At 37.7% G+C, this 26,593-nt stretch overlaps 1 protein-coding gene across 1 annotated transcript; it reads left to right on the forward strand.

The window, feature by feature from the left end:
* Positions 1 to 132: 132 nt before the first annotated feature.
* Positions 133 to 26,259, forward strand: GRK7 (G protein-coupled receptor kinase 7). Its single transcript, XM_005443663.4, has 4 exons — positions 133 to 3,980; positions 4,740 to 5,177; positions 18,914 to 19,185; positions 23,453 to 26,259. The coding sequence occupies exons 1-4, from the start codon at positions 3,378 to 3,380 to the stop codon at positions 23,793 to 23,795; spliced, it is 1,656 nt and encodes a 551-aa protein (XP_005443720.1). The 5' UTR covers positions 133 to 3,377; the 3' UTR covers positions 23,796 to 26,259.
* The last annotated feature ends 334 nt before the right edge of the window (positions 26,260 to 26,593 follow it).

A 26,593-nucleotide genomic window follows, 5' to 3' on the forward strand; every position in this document is an offset into this window, starting at 1 on the left:
GTGCATATCATTGTTTACTTCAAAGTTACCTTGAATTTTTAAGACTAATGTGTTTCTCAGCAGATGTATTTCTATCCTGTTTAAGTATATTTTAAAAGGTTTATCTTCACTGTATAAAGTAGTTCCAATGGCAGTCTTAGTGTCATCAAGCATACATGCAGAGTTTACTGTGTGTTTGGTTTGTTTTTTTTTTTAATACTTGTAATCTTGTTTTTAAAATGTTTTGGGCTTTTTAAATATAGCTTTTGTCTCATTATACAGCGAGATAAAAAAAAATCCTCTGTGTCATTGTTATGGTTTATCACATCAGTTGTTGTTATCCCAGATGATGTCTGTCTTAACCAGTTCTATATTTGTTTTCAATTTTAATGGTAGTAATGGAGTGCCCATTGCGTGTTGTGGAGTAGTTCTGTTTGTGTAAAGGGATTCTTTCTAAAATGATTGCAAAAGAAAATGTGGTTGGATGTGGAAACAATTTTTAGCTGTCAAAGTTAAACTATATCTTATCCACAGTCTATTTTCTCTGCCAGAATTTGGTCCCAGGTTCCACTTTCTAACCTAATTCCATCTAGTCCCATCAGAGCACTTCTCTCTTCATTTTGCTTTTGCTTTGTAGGTGAATATGGAATGTACTAAAGTGATTTGCACCCTGCTTTCAGTTCATGTCACATGCATGACAAGTGTAGCTGAGAATCACATTTGTGCAAGTTTTCCAAAGTGTTGACTCAAACAGGTGTTAACATAGATGAGGTATTAGGAAGGTTAATGTTGAAATTGAAGTAGCTGATATCTGCATATATCTATTTGTGTAAGTATCTTGTTGACCAGTAATTAGAGGTTTGCCTAGAATAGAAGGTAATGAATTTTAAGTCCCGCATATTTTCTCTGTGATTTAGAAGATATAAGCCTAAGTCCCAGTATTTCTATGAGCTCTACACCAGAGGATTTTCTTCTGTTCCAAATCATACCCAGATACTCCATTAGCATAATTCTTAATAAGTACCCATTTTTAGTCCTCCATTTGTTCACCTCTTGTACATGCAAAATAAATCAGTTTTGTTTCTCACCCAAACGTACTGTTTTATGAGGAGGTAACACTAACTTAAATAGCCATTATCGACTAATAGTCGATAATGCCGATCTGCTTTTCTCCACTGTTAAATAAATGATGGGTAGATGTGGATAATTCAGCAAATCTAGCTAGAGTCTTCCCTCAGAAGACTGGGGTAATGAGTATGTGTCCAAAGATCATATTGTTTCACTTTGCTTTTTATGAAGTTATATTCCTTTAGAGAAAGTTTATGTTCCGTAGAAATCGGGAAGGATTCTAATTAACAGAGCAGAATGATTTCTTTGGAGCTGTGGATGTGTCTTTCTTAAGCAGATACCATAAACATCAGGTGTTTTCTTGATTTGCTTAGACGTTAATAGATCAATAGCTGGTGTAAGTTTGAGTTCGCGCTTAGGTCCCAACTCACAGCTGTTCATATTGCAGTTGTTTTGAGCTGTGGTGGCATTCTTGCTAAATGTAAGAAAGACCCTGCTGAATTTTAGGATGTGAAATCAAAGATTTTATTACCTGCTTTTTTGCCTTTCTATACCCAGGATGATATAGGAAAATGTTGCTGTGGGCACCGTTTTCAGGAAAGCCACCGGCAGGATTCCACTCTTCTTCCTTAGACTTTTTTCAGTTTTGCTTGCTGTGCTGACTGCGTTATTTAGCAGTTTATGTAACCTTCTCCTGCCCCACGCTTGCATTCCCCTGGCAGAATTAGCAAACGTACCAAGTAAGACTTTGAGATACTCCGCTTTAGCATACACTGCGTTCTCATGTACGTGTAGTAATTTGCAATGGATGACCCTCTCAATCACAGCTAGAAAAACATTCATGTCTTAGTGTGATTTTGTAGAGTATAAGCATGAGTTATATGTCAAACGGGTTCAGTGCAGACAGGATTATGCATGTAAAAACAAAATGCAACATAGTAGTAGAGTGACAAAAAGCAGCCAAGAAGGGCTTAGCGCTTAATTGTAGGAAGTCTGAGGTACCTGTTGTTACTCCTGTTGTTTGTGATTCAGCTCTTCAGCTTGCTTTAAGAGTGAAAAAAGACAAAAGGAAACTTGACCTTGACCTTAGAGTACAGCTTGACCCCATTGCTACTGGAAGAATTGTGGAACCACTTTTCCCATTCCCGTAATACCTTCCTTATATTGAAAGAAAGTTTTAGCGGCCAAATCACATGACACCTCAACAGAAGGGAGCTTAGCCTAGTAAGTGCCACACATGATTTTTATTCTTTTGTGGAAAACATGGGGCACAGGCTTCCTGGTAGGCAGCCAGGGAGTCAAGTCAGGTGGAATTTGCCTTCACTTAATTATAATCGGCTTTGTCCCTTTGTTGATGACACCTGAGCCATACGCTGTGCCCACCTTTTCATCCTGCCACTTACTGTTATAAAGCTCAGTAGGAAAAATAAACTGAGGCCACAATAACATATGGAAGTGTCTTGGCAGGATTTAGCCGGTCACTTGAAGTGGTTTTCCTTTATCTCTGGGTAGGAGATGAAGTCAGAACTACATGTTGTTTCGTATATAGGGATCATTATTTTTAGCCCAGCAGCAGGTCTTAGCCTCTGCATGTAATCTGCTCAGACAGAGCCACATAAGGCATCAAAGTTTGCATGGGGTGTCTGTGGAGCTCAGATACATTGATGCTGAGTATAACTTGAGTTTTAGAAGGATGGATGCTCAACATAATGAATTGTGTGGTAATTTAAAGCTCAATGTCTCATGTTTGTCGCTGTCAACTTCTGTTTCAGGTGCGGCAGATTTGTGATAGCATCTGGTTTTATAAAGAGCTTCTAACTTAATTAATTCTTACTACCTTGGTGTTCTCTGTGTTAAGTGAGGGAGAATCAAAGCTGTTGTAGTAACTGTGGCCAGAGTGCCACTGAGTTTAGAGTGTGCATGTATTGCAGACAGGAATCTCTGCGTGTTCTCAGCAGCTGGGGACAGTGCATATGGAGGCAATCTCGGCGCATTTAAAGTTTACCAGGGCCCATTCTGAAACACCAGCTGAACTGCATGCATTTGGTGCTGCCGGTGAGAAGGGCTGCCTAGCATGTCATCCCTCAGCTATACATAGCAAACTCAAAGCTCCTTACAGAGAAACCTCTTACCAGTCACTTTCCACAAATGGTGCATATACCTAAAGGTACTTAGTGAAAATCCTTGAGAGGTATTTAATGCAAAAGCAGTTAGTCTCTCTGGTGTTTTGCAGAAGCCTACACACACACCACTAGCACCTACACCATAGCACTTGGACCAGTTACTCCCTTTTCCTCAACCAGGCTCTGCCACCCCAAGAGCTTGCCAAGATGTGTGACATGGGGGGCCTTGACAACCTCATTGCCAACACAGCCTATCTGCAGGCAAGGAAGAGTGGAGATGGAGACACCAAGGAGATGCAAAAGAGACGTAAAAGCCTCTCGCTGCCCAAGATTGAACAATGCAGTGAGGTTAGACAGTCCCTTGTTGTTGATTATGATAGCATCTGTGAGCAGCAGCCCATTGGCAAGAAATTCTTCAGAGACTTCTTAGAGACAGTGCCAGAACATTTGGTAGCTAGGGACTTCCTGGATGAGGTGTCAAACTGGGAATTGGCAGAGGACAATGTCAAGAGCAGTACCATGGAGAATATAGTCACCAATTTTCTTAAGGCAGGTTCCAAAAACTACCTGGCTTTCATGAGCTCTGACTTGGCCAACAAATGCCAGGCAGCTACTGCAAACGACTACGAGAATGTCATGCAGCTGGCCAAGGAGGAAACCAAACTCTTCCTTAAAGGCAAGCCCTTCCAAGACTTCCAGACCAGCCCCTTCTATGACAAATTCCTCCAATGGAAAGTTTTTGAGAAGCAGCCGGTAACTGAGAAATACTTCTATGAGTTCCGAGTGCTGGGCAAAGGCGGCTTTGGAGAGGTAAGAGCTGTACGTTTAAGGGTGTGGGTTGTTCCTTCCCTTTCAAGACCAGCAGGTGGATTTGTAAAGAGGAACCTGGCAATGGCTTTAGAAAAGTTTTGCAAGACTTGGTCCTTCAGATTGTACATTTGCCAGAAATGTGGCTGGGTTTCTTACCCATACTGTGAAACAGGCTCCAGATGCCTGTTGGTGAAGAGCTACTCAGAATTTTTATGTTCTGTATCTATGCCATTAAAAATGCAGGCTGCTTTACAAAAGCTTGCATAACTGTCCATGTAGTTAATTATTAGTCTGCTCCTTGGCACCATCTTAGCCTGTGTTAGCTCACACACTCCCAGATAATTCTTAGGTGCAGTTTAGGGAATAGCACAGATAAGGATTTGTTCCCAAAAGATGAGTAAGGCTTCCTTTTTTTGAGATGGAAGAGAGTTTAGCTATACAGATGAAAGCTGCGTATGCCGCTTACTGTCATGGTCAGGAAGTGGGTCCTTGTAAATTTTTTTTGCTAATGCATGTCTACTAATGGTATCCTCAAGAACTTTGCGTAAGGCCCACCGTATTCTGGTCCAGAGCAGAACAGATCATACGCTTGTTTTTTCCTTATTTTTTCTGCTAATATTCTCTGCTACGAAATTTGCAGCAGTGGCTACTAACAGGCATCTGTGATTCCCCAGTTTCTGCCTATTACTGCCCTTGGTATTCCAGTCTGTATGTGTAAAATTCCTTCATTACCTTTCCTCATGCATCTTGCTTCCCTAGGTTTGTGCCATCCAGGTGAAAAATACTGGCAAGATGTATGCCTGCAAGAAACTGGATAAGAAAAGGTTGAAAAAGAAAGGTGGAGAGAAGATGGCACTACTGGAGAAAGAGATCCTGGAGAAGGTCAACAGCCCTTTCATAGTTACACTAGCTTATGCCTATGAGAGCAAAAGCCATCTGTGTCTTGTCATGAGCCTCATGAATGGAGGGGATCTGAAGTATCACATCTACAATGTGGGAGAAAGAGGTTTGGAAATTAACAGGGTCATCTATTACTCAGCTCAGATCACCTGTGGGATTCTGCACCTCCATTCCATCAAGATTGTGTACCGGGACATGAAACCCGAAAATGTCCTCCTGGATGATAACGGTAATTGCAGACTGTCTGATCTTGGACTGGCAGTGGAAGTCAAAGAAGGGAAAAGCATCACTCAGCGGGTGAGTACAAATTCATTGAACATGGGCAGTGGGAAGGGAAGCTGTTCTATTTCTAATGCATGATGAGTCCAAGACTTAATTCCCGGGGATTTGCTCTTTGCTAAAGACCTTATGTGGTCACTTCATTTTAAGAGACAGGTGGTAAGAAGATTTGGTTAATGAACTCTAGATGCTATATGTCATAAAATAACTTCTCTTACACAGAAACAGTAGAATCGACTTGACCAGTTGTTTTGCTTTAAGATAAACTCATGAACAATTATTTTAGAGAGGTTAACAGAGATGCCTTGTGCCTAGGAGTAATAGTGCATAGTCAGGGGGTTTAAACAATTACTTGGTTTTTTTAATGAGCAGCAGTCAACTGTATGACTCGTTTTGTATTCTGGTTTTGCTCCTGGAAGACTACAAATTTCTTCCAGATCACTCTTTAAGTGATGTTACTGATTTTACTGCAGGTGTTTGTTGTACTGCATAATAAACGGTTGCCCACATTCCTGTCCCCACAAATTAATTCCTGAAAAAAGTAGCAGACTTGATGTCAGCTTGCAAATGTACATGCCTGTGTGCATGTGTAGGAAGAAAGAGATGGATTACCAACTGTTTTTTTACTGTGTGAAATAGACTGCAGCACTTCAGCTGTGCTTGTGGTCATCACAAACTAATGCAAATTTGTAATAACGTCATGAGGTTTACACAAGAAAGATGTATTCAGGTAGCTTAACTATGGAAAAAGTGTGGTTTTCCCAAGGTGTCTGGAGCTTAAAGATGTATATAGAGAGTGAATTTGTCTGAAATACACTAAGAGTATGGAGAAAAGGAAGCAACGTTATAAACAGCTCTAACTGCCTTATGTTAAACTTCCCAAGTCTTTCAAATTACTTTGTAGAAATGCAGTACAGTAGAGGGGACCTGCTAGTAACCTTTTGTGTCATGCTTGAAGTACATGTCTTTTGATGTTATTTAATACAGTAATTTGTAGTTTGAAGGTTACGTTTTTTCCTGGCCATCTAAAACATTTCTATTGTGAGTGGGTTTAGTTCTCAGCGAAAGAAAATATGGAAAGTGTTGTATTTTTAGATAGGAAATAACTTTAAAATGAGACTGCAGTGTGTTTTAGATGTGAAAATACAGTTTCTTGGAAAGCTAAGGCAGATATTTAAATAGAACTTTATATGAAATGGGAATGTTGTTTTGTTTGTGAAGATGACATTTTGATCAGTGAATCCAAAGCTATAAACCTTATTGTGCTTTTGAGAGTTATAGGTGCATACAGTTACTATGATCAGAAAAAATAATTTTGTCCAAGGGCGGTTTTTCCTACTTGTAATATGTGGGGTTTGGCAGAAGGAAAAAAAAACCACCCCGAAATGGAAGAGTGTATTTAGAAATGTGTAACCACTTCTGTTGGTATTAGGGTAGAAACTCAAAGCAGCAGAGGGCAAGGCGGTTGTTCCTCACTCGCTGTAACAGTCATCAAGTTATTATAATGATTTTTCTTCTGTTGTTCTCTGTTTTTAGAAGCACTATTTGCCATTGTATGAGTGCTTTGATTAGAGCAAAAACTGCAATGAATAATATACAACGTGATTGTAGTGTTAGAAGGAATTTCTGTTAGAGGCAGTTTTATTCATACAGGAAATGGAAATAGGAGAAGGAAGAAAAATTATTTTTTCTTTTTAATTTTCTGTATTGTAACTATGAGGGAGGTAAATGAAGAGTAATTCCCGGTATTATTTTGCGTTTTTATAAACTAACCCTATTTGAGTCATTTGACGGCTACTACTAAAAAACATGTAAGAGCTAGATATTACTGTTACTTACAGTAATGTCATACACAGGAAGACCTAAAAACACCTTTACAAAATGTGTTTAATTAAGTTTCAGCATGGATTCCTGTAATAAAATAAAAATGGTGCTGTTAAATTAATTTTTGTTTACTAATTAAAGTAACATTGTGACTTCAAATTAGCAGAATTTTTATATCACAGCATGCATTTTGAGTATGACTAGCAAACTGCTACCGCTTTAAATAAAAAAAACAAAAAACCAACCTTGAGAAAACATATTCTTACAGGTTTGAGGTTTATTCACCCCAAAAAGATGTATGGCTCCAAGACAGATCTATTAAATAAAATTTAATCAGTTGCAGCATTTTGTGGACACAGTTTTATAAGGGCAATTTCATAAGCTAAAGCAGAAAATATATTCCTTGAGGCCAAATCTCTATTGTACCGTGCATCTGAGTGAAGTGCCTAACATCATAAAGCTGTTTCTAGATTTTGGATGATGGTCTGAACTGACAATTTAAGGCTTACGATCTTCAGGCACTAATTATAGGGAGAATATAAAAGCTTTCCATTTCAATTTATTTATCCATTTGCAAAGAATCCTTCTGTTTTGGTGGGTGTTGTGGTATGTTCAACTTTGTATCTCCAGTAGTTCTGACTTTAAAGCCTTTGTAACCTCGTAATCCTCTTTTATGACCTGGCTCTTCTATATCGTACTTAAAATATTGTTCTATTGCACTATCAGAATAATGCCTAATTTTGCTTTAATCATATTCATAAGTCATTCTGCTGCCTGAAAGTAATTAACCAATATCTGTAGTACCAGATGAAACCATGGTTTAGCTGTCTGGTACACTTAATGGTCACCTATTTCATCTGGTCTTACATGTATTATGAAGAATTAAGATAGTTAATTTGTTAAATGTAAGGCAGAGAAATAATTTTTTAAATTGCATCTATTATGGTCTTTCTGTAAGTTGATATATTAAAAAAGGTGGATTTTTTCTGCTGTCAAATGAAAGTTTGTGGGCTTGAGTTGTTTGATCTTCCATTTTATTCCTTGTTTTTCAGTTTAGATATATCAGTAGCAGCAACTGTTGAAATTTCTTTTTTTCTGAAATACTGTTTCAGAGGGAAAAAGTAATACGGTGTTCTGGGTTGTGTTTTAACAGTTTACTCACACTGAACAGATTTCTACAGTGAAAGCTATTCTTATAGTCAGTAAAACTGCTTTTATTATGAGATTGTTCATCCTGAGTATGGAGATACTGGTTTAGTCTCATACTCTTAAATGAAGAAGCGGAATGGTGCTTTTTTTAAAATACAGTGCTTTCTTTCAAATTGTTTTCTGCAGGTGTGAAATAAATAGATGCTAAAGGTAAAGTAAAATAATTAAAGATTTTTTTCAACAACTGTCTAAAAATCTTTCTCAATGATTTCGGTTTTTCTTCCTGAGTGCTGATCTTTTCATGATCAATCTAGTTCTTCAGGTGTTAAGTGGATCTTCCTTGTGAATAAGCAAAATAAAACAGAAAACTCTTCCTTTATATATCAGGAGGAGCCAAGAAAACAACTGTGGAGTAGACATCTGATCTTAGCTGCTTAAAAAATGTTTGTCTCCATGTGTTTGACTGTAGCTGTGCTGCTATGAAAATGCCTCTTAATACATCATAGACAGTCAAAAAAAAGCTGCAGTTTTCTGCCTTGTATTTGTGTCTTCTTTTTGCTATATATTATGAAGTAGAAACAGCGTGTGATGACTTCCATTGTTATTTATACAGAGTTGAACAGCATATAATATATGGATTTATCTGTGGATTTATTTCGTCAAAGATTGCTAAAAATACAGTCTTGAGATGCATTCTGAAAGTTTTGTAAACTCCTCCTAGTGTCCAAGCTATTAAAGATAAATCTGTTCTGCTTTCGAAGCACCAAAAAAATCCTAAACTCTCATGTATGAATAAATGCACATCACCCATACATCAGCTGGACGATCCATAAATCCGTTTTGTAAATCTTGTTAGGTGATGAGGTTATCACAGGGCAGAAATGATAAGCTAGTTAATGAGTTCCTGTTTTAGACATCTTCCAAGTTTTCACTGAAGATTTCTATGAAACTGTTTCTGTACTGTTTACCAGCCAAAGATTATTTTCATTGTGGATGGAAAGATTTTTTGAATTTTAGATGGGTGACTTTAATGTTGCCTTCTTATAGAATAATGTGTTTATGCTGCAGAAAAAGCATGCTGCAGCTGATTACTTAATACATAAAGTAATTGAAGAAGTAGTTGTGGTATCCTTTAGGTATTATCATTACATGTGCTGCTTTTGAGAAATATTTGTGTGCTTTATACCAATTGTTTGTAACTATTATAAATAAAAATACCCTACTCTCAGAAACAGTGTTCTTTATAAAGATCTAGAAAGAGTTGGATACTCAGCCTTAGTTTTCTCCCTTTCTTTTTAATTGCTGAAGCAGTGAGTAGAAACACCTGGCTTTCAGTGTGAATGTTATTTTGAACACATATAGGCAGTTGTAAGTAATTGGTACAGTAATAATTATGGAGTTTAGAAAACTTGTAATTTCACTAAGGTGTGCTGATTTGTCTTTGTGAAGTGCTAGCTAGCTTTAGAATAGAGAAATCACCCCAAAAAATGTTAAATGCACAAGTCTGAATAATAACAGTCTTGGAAACAAAAGTAGATGGCAATTGAAACGTCCTTAGAGTGTATTTTTTCTCCATGAAACAAACATGGGTGATATGGGGTCGTCTTATGATACATACATGCACCTGTGCAATCTACCTAGAAATGTGTGTAGGCACACTTACCCGGGCAGAGTTCTTACTGACGGCACTGGAAACAAATCAAGTCCTTTCCAGTGATAATTACTCAGGACTTCAGGAAACAGCATTATGACTTTTTGTACAAACGTGCTTGTAGCATCTGTTCTGATGTGTTGATCATACCACGCATAAACTAGATCGTATCTTAAAATTATGCCCTTTTAAATGTTGATAGTCCCTTTATCTTGTAGAGTTAAATAGGCAACAAGGAGAAAGTAAGAGCCTGCAAAGACAGCTTTTGCATAGGCAAAATGTTTCGTCTAGTTACGTACCCACTTGATTGATTCTGGAGCTAGTTCTTTTTACGTGTGACAGGAATGAGGAGCCTCCATCCCAAGTTTCTCCACTTGGAGATCATAATTTTTCTTGATGCCTCTGCAACTTTTTCTCTTACAGCTTCTATGTGAGTCAAATGTTCCTGCCCTCATCCAAAAGAGTAATACTACTTAATTTCCTGAGAATGGTTGTGAGAAAAGTGAGCATGTTCTTCTGCTTAGTACGCTCATATCCTCTACATATCAACATACAGGGAACTTAATTCTCTTTTTCCACAAGTCAGTATGTATTGGCTATTTATTTTGGGAAGAACTTTCTGCCCTTGCAGGGTATGGCTTTTGTGCAAAGCAACTAAACAGTCAATTGCTTTTGTGCAGATGCATGCGAGCCAGAGAGCTTAAATATTGACATAATAACTGTGAAAATGAAGACAAACATATTTTTGTAGTATTTATAAAAATGCATTCATATCTTCAGAGGTTTCAAGCTTCTTCACAGTCTTCCTGTGCTATGTTTTATATATTTGAAGGACATCATAATATTTTGATAAGAAAAACATGTTTTGGTTAAAATCTTACTCAAAATGTCCTTTTGCCCTCCTGTATGTTTGTTTATTGTAAGATTCTATTTCTTAGGAAAACAGAAGGAAACCTATTTAGATGTTCCTGAAACTTGCAGTTAAATTTCAAGGCGGTTGAGAAGCTGGAGGAGGGTTTAGACTTGTGAAATAAAAAATAACTCAGCAAGCTATTCTGCAGTTGACCTTTGGTCATTATCACATGGCATTCTTATTGGATAATATTCTGTAAAAATGTGTTCTTCCTTTGCACTTTGAAAAATGACAGCCCTTCATTTGCTCAGGATTAGAGTGACTTGCTGCTATTTTACAGTTTCAAAACCACCGTTCTGCTTATGCATTATGGTATGTAAAACAGATTATATTTTACTACTAGACCTCTGTTCTTAAAAATTTTGATAATCATAGTTGTTATGAAGTGTGTTATCATGACAGGTATTTAAGATTTTTTTAATCTCTGAAACATACTTTACAGAATCCAATTTACCCACTGTGAATGCCATGATCATGAGAGTGAAGGGAGCAAAAAGTATTTTTGTGGGATCATTTTGCCTCCTGCAGTTTTGGAGATGGCAGAAAGGATACTGTAGTCATCTAAAATTATGAGAATGCAATGTGTCCCATGACATACTTTTCCTACACAGGGCATGCCACCCAGGAAATACATTTTTCTGTCTGGGAAAAGACATTGGAGCTCTTTGAGCATCAGGTCTCTTTGCATGACTTTTAACTTTGTTCTTTATTCAATTTAATCTGACGATTAATAAACACTATAGCATGCTGTATAAAAAAAGCAAGAGGTAGGATTCCTTATCAAGCTCCTAGAGCTGGTAGAAAGCTTACTTAAGCTGTTCGAACAAAAAAAATTGCTAAGTGCTAAATACTACTGTTTAGTCCCTTCGTCTTTTGAGGCTTGTTATTTATCATACCAAATAACATACATTTTGGAATTACCTATTTGGTAAATCATCTAATAAGGTACTTGTTGGTTCAGCACTGTCAAAGATGTTTTTATTTTATTAAGTAAGAAATGCAGCATTTGGCTGACAATGTAATTCTTTGAATTGTTGATTTCACAGCTTTGAAGTGGTATTGCAGGAACTGTAAACTGTGGGATGGTAAGGAATGCAGTACTTCTGTTCTTATGAGACCACATGGGACAATCTACTTACTGTGATGAGTAGTTTCAGTTAAAATATGTGGAATTGGATCTTAATACAACGTGTAGTTAAGCTGCAGGAACCTTTTGAAAAAGATCTTGTAGGGCCTAAAAACTTCTCTAGGTTTGGGGGAGAGCAGACAGTTGATGGAAGACAACTTTGTTCAGAGAAACCATTTCTGTCTCTGGAAGCTCTTGAACTGCAAACAGTTGGAGTCTAGGAAGGTATTAGAGAAGTATCAATGTACGCGCCGGCTTCTTACAGTTTTTGCTATGCATCCATTTTTTGGCCAATTTACAGACAGTAAACTGGCCATAATGGGCCCTTGGTCTGATGCAGCCAGTACCCATCTCCCTGGATTTACATGTAAAAACTGTAGCTCCAACCTTAGTCACAATCCTGAAATCACGTGGATTTCAGTGACAGACAGTAACCATCCAGGCCTTGTTATTCACACTGCTTAACCTACAGGGCAGCACCTACACCGGAGGGCCCGTACCTTTCTCAGGGCACCTTGCAGTCCTGTTCCTTCGGTTGCACTGGCACTGAACATCGGATTTCTCGTTGAAGTCCCCTTTGTGAGAAAGCCACCTGCACATGGTGCTATGACACTGTGTTTGCATTCATTATAAAGAGCTTCGTAAAATATATACACAGCTAAGTAGATGGAGGATTTTCTCCCTTGGTGTAATGTTCATAGAATGTTCTGTGATCATTAAATAATATAACCATAAACATCTCCGAAGTATTATTATTCCCACATTATAGATGGGAAACGGTCAGGAGAAATTTAAAGGGGAATTAAAGGGAAATTCATACTACAGGAAGACCGGAGAACCCCGATAATCCCTGATTTCTAGTTGTGTGGTTATGAGTCTGTACCAAGAGTTCTGCTCGTCCTGTATGCTCCATTCCTATGATGTCTGATTGCTTCATTGTCTATGGACGCATACTTCTTCTGATGACACTTTACCAAGGTGGGGATGTTGGCAAGTTCTATTTCCAGTAGGGATCTGAGGTAAAGATAGTGATTTTATGCATGGTTACACAGGAGGAAAGCGGGGAGATGCTTCAGAGTCCAAAGTTAAAATTGGTACCTGGTTACTGGACTGTCTGTCCTTCCTCAAACCATTTGTCCCTTGGATTTTTATATAGTGTGAATCTAAACTGAAAAACATGCTGTAACTGTGTCAATTTCTCTTCCTAAGTGTGAGCACAGAGGCGGCCTGCCCTTACTGTCACAGAAATGGCTTTCTGTTCAATTTTTGCAACTTCCTTGATTTCAGTGAATACTGATGGCCAAGCTTAAAGGAGTAAAAACTGATGGTAGATGTTTTTACTATTCCAGTTAGTGACTTTGAAACCAGAGGCAATTTTGTTTCTTTTTTTCTAATATAGCTGAAATTTGTGTTTTCCCTTTTGTGGTTTTATTTGTGTTGGTGGTTTTATGGGCTTCTTTCAGGCAGAAAGCTTTTCCTGTTACAATTATGTCCCTATGTGAAAATGAAAAAAACTTTGGTCTTGAATTTTGTGTAAGCATGTGGGATTCAGTAGCTCGTAAGCTCCTGTACAGTCTTTCTGATTATCTTTTACTGGTACTTTGAACAGTCCTTTTTGTGTTCTTCTGAATCAGTAGCCCATCAGTACATGACGGGCCATCCCATCATAAGGTCCTTCCCTTTGCGAAGCATTAACAGTATGCCAAAAGTCTTTGTTCTGTGGAGCCTTATCAAGAGCGCCTTTTGTCCTAATTAGATTTGATTTTGTCTTTGAAAAGAGAGTCGCTTGTTCGTATGATTCACTGGCTTCTTGTTACAGTATGAACGTGTGGTGAGAAAGTGTGGAGGAACTGCAATTCTGTGAGACTCATTTAAATTACGCTCCACAGTGGCTCTTGGGAGAAAAATGAAGATTGTAAAGTGAGTGACAGAGGCAGATCAGTTGTTCTTCTCTACATCTAGGGCCCGTTAGCTCGTGTGCAGAGAAGAGTTTTCTGTGGTCTGTTCCTGCATTCCTGCAGGGTCTATTAAGGCCATTGCTGAAGGATCGGAGGAACAGCTGGACGAGAGAACAAAGCAAGCAGTGGCACCCCTTGGAGGAAGGAAGAACCGAGCCCCAGGAAACAGCTGATGGAGCTAAACTCAGCTTGTTTTTTTTCCTCTGTTCAACAGTTCTTGTGCCATGGCAAACAAAAGATAGACATTCTGATTTGCTTTACTGTTTAGTTTGTGATATCAATTGAGTTTGTTTTGCAGAGATCTGTGGGAAAAGGTAGAGAGATCTAAATCCTGTTTCTCCTCATTTGTCTGTTTCTGTGCTGATGAAAGCTCCAGAGTTTTCTGTTTCTTTCTCCCCTGCATCTGCTAGAAGCTGGGATAATGGCAGTGTTCAAGGGACTTCCCCCTCCTCGGGACAGCCATCTGAATAGGATGTATGGGTGTAACACTGTGGGCCTCACTCTGCTTGCAGCTGTGGTGTGCCAAGTACCCGTTGACTGTACTGGGAACTGAGCGCACTTAGTGCTTCTCAGGATCACATCTTGTATTATTGAAAGATTATAATTGTATGACCTTTTAAAAATTTATGCAGGATCACATTTCACAAAAGAAATGCTTGTATCCTTCCAGATGAGTCAGTTCTACTATGTCCTGTCAAACCACACTCAAACCAACAATTCCACTTTACGGAACTTCTTCCCTAATGCATCCAAGGACAACATTTGGTCATTACATTTTAGAGCATTATTGAAAAATTGTGGTTTGGGTTGTTCTCAAAATAGAGACATTAAGGGACAAGTAGATCTGTTGCCCCTTTTCAAAAGCAAGTAAATTAAAATTTAACTGACTGAAATTTAATGACTTTGTATATTTCAAACAGCATATTGAAGTAAGGCATCCTGCACATCATTGCAAAACTCAGTATTAGATGGAGAGCAGGCAAAAGATTGCTAGTGTTGCACTTAACTACACTTCAAAAAATTGTGTCCCTCTGCAGTGGCATATGATTTCTGCCTTCTGTGAAGAGGAATGTTAACATTATTTGGCTCCTTTGTGATGTCCCATTAGACGCTTCCAGGTCAGTGAAGGAGTAATTCCATGTCTTTATCTGTATCTATAATATCACTTGAGCAGTCAATACATGTTCAAATGGTTCTTGGTCCTATCAGGAACCCTACAGAAAAAAAGAAAATCATGTGCTTGGTCTTAGTCTCAGTCAAAACCCAATGCATGTCCTAGTAGTGTAGACTTGACAACAATGGAATTAAACTTCGTGAGTGTGTGTGGTTTTCTATTTGCCCTGTTTCCATTAAAAGAGTGAAATTTATTAATGTAAAATAAGATCTAGTAAGCAGAAGTGATTTTCAGTTAATACAGAACTTCTGAATTTACTTGTGTTGAATGAAAACAGCTACAAAATCATACAAACTTAATTATTATTTTTTTTTGTGATAGACATACTAGTAACCCATACTTGGAGGTATCCATTCTGAGGCATGGTTGGATAATTCTAACAATTAAATATTCAATACTAGCCCATGGAAAACAGACCCCATCTCAAAAATAATGCATTTATCTTTTTTTGTGGTATCTTAATTCCTTTGCTTTCTATCTTTTATTTTTCCTTTTCATATTTTACGGTGTATTTACTCACTCCTTGGCCTGCTGAGAGTAACTTAACTCATTATTCTGATTCACTTCTGCTGTGGGACTCACTGGATACATTTCCCACCTAATACGCTATTTTTTTGGCAGCTCAAATCTCACTACGGCTAGTGAGAGTTGTACAGTTTAAAAATCCCTTCACTAACCTTCTGTTTTACCTGCTTAAATAAACCTCTCCTGAGTCATTGAGGCTGCCTTTCATGTTGCCACAGGGTCTCTTTTCCTTGCAAGATGATCTGATATTTGACGTCTTGTTCCCCATAATGATTACTGCAGGGATGATGGGTTTTAGCTTTGCTGTAATGCCATCTACTCCCCAAAGACAGAATTAAATCTTCATTTGAAAGATGTATGTTCTTCTAGTACCAGAGGCTGAATAATTCCTTTTTTTGTGTTCCCTAATACAGCAAACACTTATGGCTTGACGTCTTCCTTCCAAATGAGTTTGCCAAAGCTGCACATACGTAGAAATAGGCTGAAGAGACTAGAATTTAAACTCTTTTCTCCCTTTCTTCAAATTCCTGTTTTATTAAAGGTTGCAGAGATTTATGTGTTTCTTCCCTGTGCTCATTCGTGTTTCTTCACCCTTAAACATCACTGCTGACTACTTGTGAATTGTGTTTATTTCTGATATGAAATGGTCAAGTTTAAGTCTTGTTTTGAGTCTTGGGTGTTTTTACATTTCTGCTTCTCAGCCTGTTGTTCATTATGAACCGTAGGAAATCTTCAGTATTGGGAGAGATTTATTTTAAGATCAGATTCATGTTTTGATGAAATTCCATGAGAAAAGTGTCTGTCATGAAATTCTGAATTGGAATGGTTTGGCCTATCAGAAGAACAATATATGTTTCTAGACTTCTCTCAGATTGAGCTGGAACAGCTTGATAACAGCTCAAAAGATTTCAGTGCTGCTGATTTAGAATTTTGAAGTTAAGTTCTTATTTGCATTAACTCCATCCAGAGTCTTTCACTTCAGTCTGAAGGGAAGCTGTTGTCAGTCCTCCTCTATTTTCTGTTAAGTTGTGGTCCTGCAGTCTTTTTGGTCTGCGATTATGGTCTTGCTTTCTCTGTTCTTGAGAAACATGGGTACCAGGTGTGACTTACTGAAGGTTATGTGGAAGATGCACATGGAAGAGGCTGAAGTTACTTGGCAACTATTTCTTTTGAAAAAACAGTTATGGAAGAAAGAACACAGGTGGAAGGAAAGTCATGCAGTCTGAAAGAAGCTGCTTTGGAACACATTTATGATCACAGAATTCTGACTTTTCCATGTCAGATTTATTAAGTTCCTGTATGATGATGCTAAGTTGCAGCAAAGTAATTCTTATCAGAAGGACTGTACTCTGCTGTCAGGGTACATTTTGATGATGATATGACTCATCAGTTCTTCAAGGCATTAGTGCCCCAGCCTTATCTCACTAAAAATAAGAATGTTTATTGCTTCCCAGAAGGAAGAAAGAAAGAAAAAGACAAAAAATATTCCAAAAGCCTGTTTAGTGTCTGTGATCACTAACCTGCAGTGAGCTCTGTGTGCTGCCTTTTGTACCAGACTTGCTTTACTGCTCTCAACTCTCACTCTCCCTTCCAGGTTTTATATCTTCTGAGGCCAGATGGATCTGGGTTCTATGGTCTGTATTTGTGCACTTGTCCCTCTTTCTGAATAGAGCAGTAATTGTGTATAAAAATGTAATACTGTCAGGGTATCTGTCAACATTAACTTTTACTTAGAGAAATTCAATGCAAACAGTACAAATTACCTGTGGAGTGATGTCAGCTGCTTCATTTATGTTTTTCAACCAAGTGGAGGATTTTGCCTAAAAGTAAAAAAACAAACAAACAAACAAAAAAAAACCAAACAAAAAACCAACAAAACCACCAAAAAAAAAAAACAAACCCCAAACAAAAAACTACAAAGAGAGAAAATAAACGGGATTTCTTTCTCTGTCTATTAGGCTTATGTTGTAATGGATGCTAAGATATTCCCTCTTGCACACGTTGTTTACAGTAGTGTATGTAGTGGCATGAGTTTATAAGGAGAGCTGACTCAGAAAAAGATGTGCCTAAAGTTGCAAAAATTTGAGGGGTTATCCAAACCCCATAAAGTAAAATTCATCTGTTGAGCGGTGGTTCTTACAAATATAATTTGCCCAAATGAGCTTTAGCTTTAGTTACCTTTTTCTAACCGTTTTGCTTTGGAGTGAATCTCTGTCCCGACTTGTGTTCCAGTAGCAGTCGTAATGACCATCTTGAATAACCTTTAGTGGGATTTTGTACAAACATGCTTTTTCTTTTTACATTGTAATACTACTAATACATCAGTCCCAGCATTTTGAGACTATATAAAAGAGGTTCAAGGAACTTCTGACGTAGTTAGCACTTAGCTGAATCTGGTAAATATATAAAAGATACAGCATGAGATGCAGCAGGCAATGTTGGGTCAGCTGAGGGAATGCTGCTTCAGTTGACATCTCGCATCCTCAGGCGTGCGGCAGTGCAGCAGAAAGCGCAGGGAGAGGCTGCCCTCCCAGGTGAACCGGCTCCTGAGAGAGCGAGAGGCAGCAGGAGCTAATCTGAACGCTGAGCAGTCGGTCCCCCAAGGGGAACGGGCCAGGCCTGGCCTGGGAAGGAAGCAGGCGGATTCCTCTCTCTGAGTGGTCCCTTCTTCTCTTGGAGAAGCGTCCATTAGCGCCGTATACTGTACGATGCTATGCTGTCTATTGTAGTAGTCTTTATTCAGAGAGCTTTTTTCAGTTAGGAAGTAAGAACTCGTTCTTTCACCTGAATGCGTGGAATTTACTAATTATAATTTTTGTGAGTTTACTTTCTTAAAATGGTTTTAAGAGTTTTTCTTGGCGCTTGATGGTAGTACTTCCTTCCAGAAACCAACAGGGACTGTGGGCAAGACCCTTCTCTTGTGGCTCAGCTCCCAGCTTGCTGAGTTTTCTCGTTGACAGCAGACCCCTGTGTTGAACCAGTTATAACCACTGAACAGGGAGGGAATTGGTGATTGTTTGTCTGATTTTTGTCTTTTTTAAAAAATCTTTTCAAAATGATTGCTAGTTGTGTTTCCAGGACAAAGCTAACACTATCTTCAACAGGGGAAAAAAAATGGGAAAATATGGAAGAAGAGAGCAAGCTAAACATTAATTGAAAAAGAAACCACTTTTAGGTAGAAATTGCACAGAAATTTCAACTTTGAAAAGCATATTTAAGACACTTTTCCCTTATGCTGTTTAAAGACAGATACAGTCCATGTGCTAAACCCAAGTTTTACCTCAGTTTCTAGATAAAATACCAATTGTATGGAGTTTCACAGAATATATCAATTGTATTACTAATATTTTGGAAGAATTATAGACAAGCCTGTTAAATTGTATGCATTTCATTTCTGACGTTCTGTAGTAAATCTGTCTGTATGTTTGCAATAGGCTGGGACAAATGGTTACATGGCTCCGGAAATCCTGAAGGATGAAGAGTACGGCTATCCTGTGGACTGGTTTGCAATGGGGTGTAGTATTTATGAGATGATTGCTGGGCGAACGCCATTCAAGGATTTCAAAGAAAAGGTCGGTAAAGATGAGGTTAAAAGAAGAACTCTGGAAGACGAGGTGAAATTTGAACATGCCAACTTTACAGAGGAAACGAAAGATATTTGCCGACTGTTTTTGGCTAAGAAACCAGAGAATCGTTTAGGAAGCAGGTATGTCTTATTTCTCAAATGCAGCAAAAGCCAGGTTAAAGCTGCAAACAATATCATTATTTTAAATATTACACAAAATGAGGTTAGATCTTCACTTTCCACAGAGTACTGAATTTTCCCTTTCACTTCTAGGAAGAGAGAGGTGGAAAGTTTTGAAGATAATGTAGAAATAAGGAATTTTGTTGCAGTACTGTGATTGTCCATCCTCACCCCAGACTACTCACAGGAGTTCCCTTCTTGGCGTTGTGTGAGGTTAGACTCCATATAGTTTTGGGAGAAAGGAGCAGCCCATTTCTCATGCATTTTCTTTCCTAAAGGTAAAGGATGTTCAAGCAGATACCTGTGTCTATGCTAATGCAGACTGAATGCAGAATCTTAGGCTGTATCACTTACTGGAATGATGTGGGCAAAAATCCAGATCTGCAATGTGGCTTCTCTTCCCTGCAGATATCTAACTTGCAAGGCTGCGTCATTGGCTTCTTCCTGAAGAGACCTTAACCCCTCTGTTTTACTCAAGTGCTTTAACAAAATGTTGTAGAGGTTCTGGTCTTCCAGGGGGAGAAAAGGGAAGAAAAGAATACTGGGCACAAATTCTTATGAAGCAAAACATTTTGTGGTACTTACGAGGTGGCTTTGGGTTGACGAAGACTGACGGATGTGTCCCTGACTTAGCAATTTCAAGTAGCTGTTCAATAAGAAGAAAAATGGAAAGCTAGATATTGTAATATTTAACTTGTGATATCTCTGATATGTGTGTGTATATATAAAATCATTTAGTGCGTTTCTAATGAGGCAGATTGGGGATATACATATGTAATATAGACAAAATAAAAGAAACAGAATTAAAATGTAAAAAATGAATAGGAAACACATAGTACCTGTCTTTAGAATACACTATGATTTGAATCACCAATGAATACAATCATATTGATGTATCATATATCATATGAGGTGCTTTTCCAATCTAAAGGTGGAATAGACACAGGGATTAAATGAAAATGCACAGATAGTCTTCTAAAATTGTATTTCATAACAACACGGAACAGTTTTGCAAAATATTAGTCACACATTTGCCTGAAAGAATTAACCTCAGTGAAAGGTAATACATCATTAATATACATATTCTTATTATTCCAGTGCTAAATGAAGACAACTAGTCTTTGTGCTTGATGAGTTTTCCCAACAACTGTGCAAGGCTGCAGGAAAAAAAAAATGGTATTTTCAACAGTGCATAGAGTATGTTTGATACAAAATCTGTATTATTTTTAATACATTTAAAAAGCTTATTTTAAAAACAAATTTAATAACAAACATTTAGAGCATTCTAATCTACAAGACATCATGCTTTGCAGATGTTTAGTCTTCCAGCATTTTGTGAAATAAACAAAATTCAGAGTAGGGGAAAATGAAATTTAAATATTCTGAGTGGTCAGGTTCATTCAGCAAGTATGAAGCAAAACCAGCAACAGACTTGACTTTACTGTAACCACATTCCCTTTGCCAAGGGAATAATTTACAATCATTCTGTCTGCTTACTGTTACATTATTTCTTAGCAATGGGAGAGATGTACACAGAAAGGTAATTGCACAGATTATTTTTCATTTTCTGCTATTTAAGATATTCTTTCTCTTTACATGCCATACTTAGAAGAGGAGAATGATAGGATGTGTACCTTGCCTGGGCACAATACAAAATAAAAGCCTACATGTACGTCTTAAACAGGGCGATACTATTCAGGACAGCTCATCCTTACGTAAAGATTAGCGCTGTAATTCTACAAAGGACAACAAGACCTTGGGTTATCTATATAAGTGCCTGTTGCATAAGTTAAAGCTGCTCAAGGACACCTTTACTTTGTACACCTGCCCTTTTAAAATGCTCTTTTGTTGAAGACTCAATGTCACTGGCTAACTCAGGAAGGATGTAACCCTTGTTTTCAACTCAAGCTTTTTGGGATTGACATCTGAAATCCCAAATCTGTAAAGTGATATTTTATTTTTTTTTAATTTTTTAAATGGAGAAATACAAAATTGACAGAGTTCAGATGACTTCTTTTGCTCTTTCTATTTAGGTTATGTAAATGTGCAGTTCACACAGGAGGAGCTCAAGTTCATCTCCAGCTAGTTGGAAGATGCCTCAGTTGGTTCCAGTAGATGGCGTTCCTGTAGCTTTATGTCTTTAAACTTTTTATGGTTTTGGTGATGTCAGAAAATACATGAGGAGAAGAAACACTGCAGCAATCCATTCTGGACCTTCACCAGCTTCTAGTGTTTTTTGGTTTATATTACAAAAAGGAAAAGCAAAATGAAGTGAAATTTTTGTGAGTGCAGTAGGACTGTTGGCATCCTGGAACACAAGTTAATTTGAACAGCAACTCAAATGTACTTCAAACTAGCAGTGAATGTAAATGAATCACATCAGGCTCAAGGGCTGCTCAAGTACTTGGTTATCACTAACTAGTTAAGTTAGGAGATGATTTTGCAAGATTATGTATATGCAGAGGTCATGATCCCTGTTGGCTTAATCTGTGCACTCATAATTGTATTCATATGGCTTTTTTCAATTGGAAATGTATTTTTTTCATTGCCCATGCCCAAATGGCAGCATCTATCATTATTCAGGATGTGATTTAGCACCCTGGTCACGGTGATGTACAGTGGTTAGTGGCTGGTGGCGACCTGCTCAGAAGAACAGGCAGCAGAGATGCAAAATTAAGATTTTTCTAACAAGGGAGCTGAAAAGGGCAGCTGGTAGTTTCATCTTGGGTGTGCCAGATAGCACCATGGCAGGCTGGAAGCATGGCAGGACAGTGTTGGAGGAACTGTCAGTAGGGGCGAGCTGGAAGAGCCTGTTCCACATAGATGGTTTAAGGTCTTAAAAAATGAAGATTTTTCTATAGTCACACAAATCTGCTTCTATATGGTACTTCTACAGATTGGCAAAGATAAAAGAGACTCGTCAAAGGTTTGCATTACATTTGGTTCGTAGAATATGGTTTAGAAATACGTAAGGACTTGCCCTTTGCCCAGTATATGATGTAAGAAAGTTGGAAAAGAAAAAAAGAACATGTTAGCAAGTACTGTTTTCTGAGGCCAAGAAACAGACAAATTTGGTTTTCCTGTGTTACCATTTTCAAAACCAGTGCATCCAAAAATATATCTAAAAAACAAAACAACCCTCACCAAAGTGTAGAAAACACAGTAATCCTCCCTGTTCCTCCTTTCACTAGAATTCGGAACCCAAACTTGGCATGCCTTGATGCTAGGGGTGCAGTTCAAAAGCAGTGGTCCTTGGTTGTGCTTTAACAAGCATGTGTTTGAGGCTTGGACTATTCTGATCATTAGAATATCCTAGGAGGCTCTCTATGGGTCTGCAATGAAACAATTCACTGTTTCTTTTACAGCAAAAGTTCTCCCTGAGGTCTGCAGTTGGTTTTGATAATGTGTACTTAAAATACGTAGTTACAATTATTTTAGACCTTTCTGGATTTTATTATTGGGTTTTAATATTAGTAAAGGATTGTGTTTGTGACAGTGGCACACATACTTTTACTAATGTCATAATCTGTGCATCTCTTGCTTAAAATCTTTGTTCATTTATAAGAGGAGTTAATTTGAACAGACTCACTAAAACTGGGAGTGTTTATTAGAGTGACATAACTGAGTTTTATGAAGTAAATGCATAACTGCTTTGAATTAAGATAAACCCAAGAAGAAATGTCATGTCACCGGTTTCCCGTTCAGACTCTTGTTCCTCAGTCAGTCCCTAGGTGTATTAACCCAGTGTACCGCAATCTAGAGTTTAATAAACTCGAGACTTTCTTAGAACTTTAGACATTCTTACCCTCTTTAATATAGAGCCAACCACTGGACTTTCATTGTCGGAGAGTAAGTCTGATACTCCCCGTCCCCATCCTGCTGTGTCTTCTGTTCTGGTTAAGGTGTATCTTTGGCTATGGTATCTCAGCCCGCTGCCAGAAGCGGCACTGCAGCTCTTGCATGGCACCTTGCCCGGATTGATTTACCCTGAGAGGCAGCGTAATGAATAATGGGATCAGGATGTTTTCTGTTTCTCAGCTTCTATTGTGCAATGCAGCATTCTTTGATTATGGGGGGAAAAAAAAAAAAAAAGGAGTTATGTTGCATGAGATCTAGCTATCTGTCATCTCCTTACTTTAAAATACGGTCACGTACACAACACAGACACACCTGTATCAATCTGAGAGCAAAACATTGTACTGACAAACAAACCTTTGCTTTATTGCAGAAATGCAGATGATGACCCAAGAAAACATAATTTCTTCAAAACAATCAATTTCCACAGGCTAGAGGCAAACCTTATTGACCCTCCATTTGTGCCAGATCCGTCAGTTGTCTATGCCAAAGATGTTGCAGACATTGCTGACTTCTCTGAAGTACGAGGAATTGAGTTTGACGACAAAGATAAGAAGTTCTTCAAAAAGTTTGCGACGGGTGCTGTCCCTATAGCCTGGCAGGAAGAAATTATTGAAACAGGACTGTTTGAAGAACTGAATGATCCTAACAGAGTAGAGTCCAGGGGTTATGCAAATGGAGGTGAAGCTAAGTCAGGAGTTTGTTTGTTGTTGTAAATACCACATCATTAACAAAAGGAGTAGAAAGCACTCAGAACTTTCCATATTCTGACACTTTCAGAAACTCAGTGCATCTCTTTAAGGAGAACCAATCAGTGTAATATGACGTTGACAGGCTATGTAGGACCACCAGCTGTATAGACTATGTTATTTTCCTTTGCTCTGACAAAGGAAACGATTTTTTTGTTTTATTTGAGATATATCAAGATGAAGAACCATATATCTCTAACAAACTTAGAATGATAGAAATGCTGTAATACCAAAAGCAGTAATAGAGTGAAGAGGCAACACCTTTTGAAAATGACTGACTACCATTTTGAATACAATGATTTGTTGGTTTTCTTCCTATTTGCTTGTTGTTTCTACTAACATTTCCTCTTTGTTCTACAGTTTTCAGGAAAGATTTTTAATTTTCAAGTAATATTCTCAATTAGGCAGTGCAGATCATATACCATGTCAAACTTGGAATCTTACCAGTTAGCCAGTCTGTTGTTCTCTTAATTTCTGTTAGTTTCTGGATGGTATGATTGTCATCTGTTCAAATTGTCATAAAATGTAAAAGAAGGCTCTGCATATCGCTAGGAAATAGGACTGACAGGTTCAAACTGTTTTTAAAGTTAATTTTAACTGAGTGAAGAATTGCACCAATTTAACTGAATAAAGCATTTATTTATTAAGTGTATACTTTTAAGTGGTATTACCATATGCAAAGAAAATGTGTTTATAATTAAATACAGGTTCTTTATTACAATCAATTATAAATTTTTATCGGGTTTCCTGATAATTTTTCTGTATTTTGGTGATAAATTAAGCTGCAAATAGACCAATTTGTAACTGACTTTTTACAAGACATTTATTTCAGTGCAACATAGATTTTAATTCAGTAGTTGCAAAAATGCATTATACTACTAAGTGCTGCAATGATGGAAAGGTAATATGTGCACGTTGGCACTGTCTTCAAACGTTCATTGGTTATCATGTAAATTTTTGTGTTTTATTTTTCAATTTTATGAAAACCTAAATTGAATTATTTGGAAACATTTCTGCAAGTACTTGCTACTGCTTAAATATGTTACTGATGAGATGCACTGTGCTGATTTTCTATGTAAGAAAATAGGTGGTAGTTGTTGGCTACAACTTTCAAAACTGATTCTGCCTGCTGTTTACTGTCATCTGTCTGTCCATAATTTCCATTGACTCAAGTGGAAATTGAAACTGCTCTATTGCTTGGAGTCCTGGAGGCTGCTAATACTTCATTTCCTATTTTTCGTAGAGCAAACCTTCTACTGAACTGAAAGACTTCTTTTATCTAGACACTGGGATTGAATTTGCACATCTGTTTTAAAAGAGGAAAACGAATAGATACGATGTCTTCTATAGTCAGGTCTGTCATGCAACACATAGCTTTAGTATTTATTTATAATCTTAATACCTTGTCCCAAAATTAAAAATCTGTAGTTTGAAATACTCTTAAGTGATTTAGTCACAGCTAAGTAATACATTGGTAGTACATTGTGTTGTTCTACATAGAAAAATAATTGTTCCTTTTTTTCCTTTTAAATTTGCTTTTCCAGTGCTTTATATACTTAATTTTCAAGTGAAAATTTTGAAGAACAGCGTTAGTTAGGATTAGTGGATAATTCTGTTCATGAATTATGAGCATATAATTGGCTGCCTTTTGAGGCGAGACTTTCTGTCTCTGGTTCAAAACATTATAAGCTGAATTCTGACTTGGGCTTTTATTGAGAAGGATGATCCTGAAAGACTGGGAAAAGCAGAGGAGGTTGAGAGGAGAGTCGTGTGGTTCTGGCACAGATTTAGGAGAATGCTTCTACTGCTGACATCCAGTGATTGTATTTCTCATTGCTCCCATCTGTATAAAGCTCTCACAGAGTGGTCTAATATATTTGTAATATATTTAGAATATATTAGGCTAATAGATTTAAGAAACTCAGACAGAAAACTTTACTATGTATGTGCTAAAACAACAACAAACACAGAAAACCACCGTCCCCCACCTCTCTTACTACAGCTGTGAGAAACCTGTTGGTGCTAGTGGCGTCAAACTTTTATCCTGAATTGGTACACCTCAAATTCATAGAAATGCCATTTCACAAATCCTCCTCCAAGGCATAAAGCAGTACTTTGAAATGATTGTAGGTTTTCTTGTGCATAACTCATTTTTCAGGATATCCATGTTCCCATATGGAAAGAGGTTATGTATAGGAAGGACCAGGATTTAATGTCGTGTTAGAATTGTATATCCCCTGTGATACCAGGTGTTACAAATCTGGGTCTTTCAACATGTATTACAATACTGAGATCTGTGAATTCATGACTTGACGCATGCATAACATCAGGTTATATAGTTTTAGAAATGTTACAATGTCAATAAATCCCAGCAGGATGTGTATCAGCGAGATACTGTAATGTTAAGTGGTCCATGAATCATTCAAAGAAGCACATCACGAAGTCTGATAATGCACAGTTTGGCACAGTGTATGACAGAGAAGAATGTGTTTGAAATGATTCTTTCTAATTTTCTAAAATTCTCTATTTCAGAATGTGGACAACTGTTTGCACTATGGTAAAGCAGAGCAAAGATTATTTCTGTTAGCATTTTCAGTGTGTATTTTAAAAATTTCATTTTCTTTTAAGGATTCCGGGAAATGCTTCATTCTTTTCTTCCTGTCACTGTAAAGTTCCTTGTTACACTTTCAGGAACAAAGTTATTTTAACATCCTGCTTCACCTTAACAAAACAGAGCCAGTGATCCTAAAAGATTTACGTGTTTG

Source organism: Falco cherrug, chromosome 11 (assembly GCF_023634085.1).
Source record: "Falco cherrug isolate bFalChe1 chromosome 11, bFalChe1.pri, whole genome shotgun sequence".
In the NCBI taxonomy this organism is placed as follows: domain Eukaryota; kingdom Metazoa; phylum Chordata; class Aves; order Falconiformes; family Falconidae; genus Falco; species Falco cherrug.

What these genes read in the sequence shown, in the direction of transcription:
- GRK7 (XM_005443663.4), top strand. Translation starts at nt 3,378, where the DNA reads ATGTGTGACATGGGGGGCCTTGACAACCTCATTGCCAACACAGCCTAT. An exon ending in GGAAAAGCATCACTCAGCGG is followed by an intron (nt 5,178 to 18,913) that starts GTGAGTACAAAT and finishes TGTTTGCAATAG; the next exon opens with GCTGGGACAAATGGTTACAT. An exon ending in GAGAATCGTTTAGGAAGCAG is followed by an intron (nt 19,186 to 23,452) that starts GTATGTCTTATT and finishes GCTTTATTGCAG; the next exon opens with AAATGCAGATGATGACCCAA.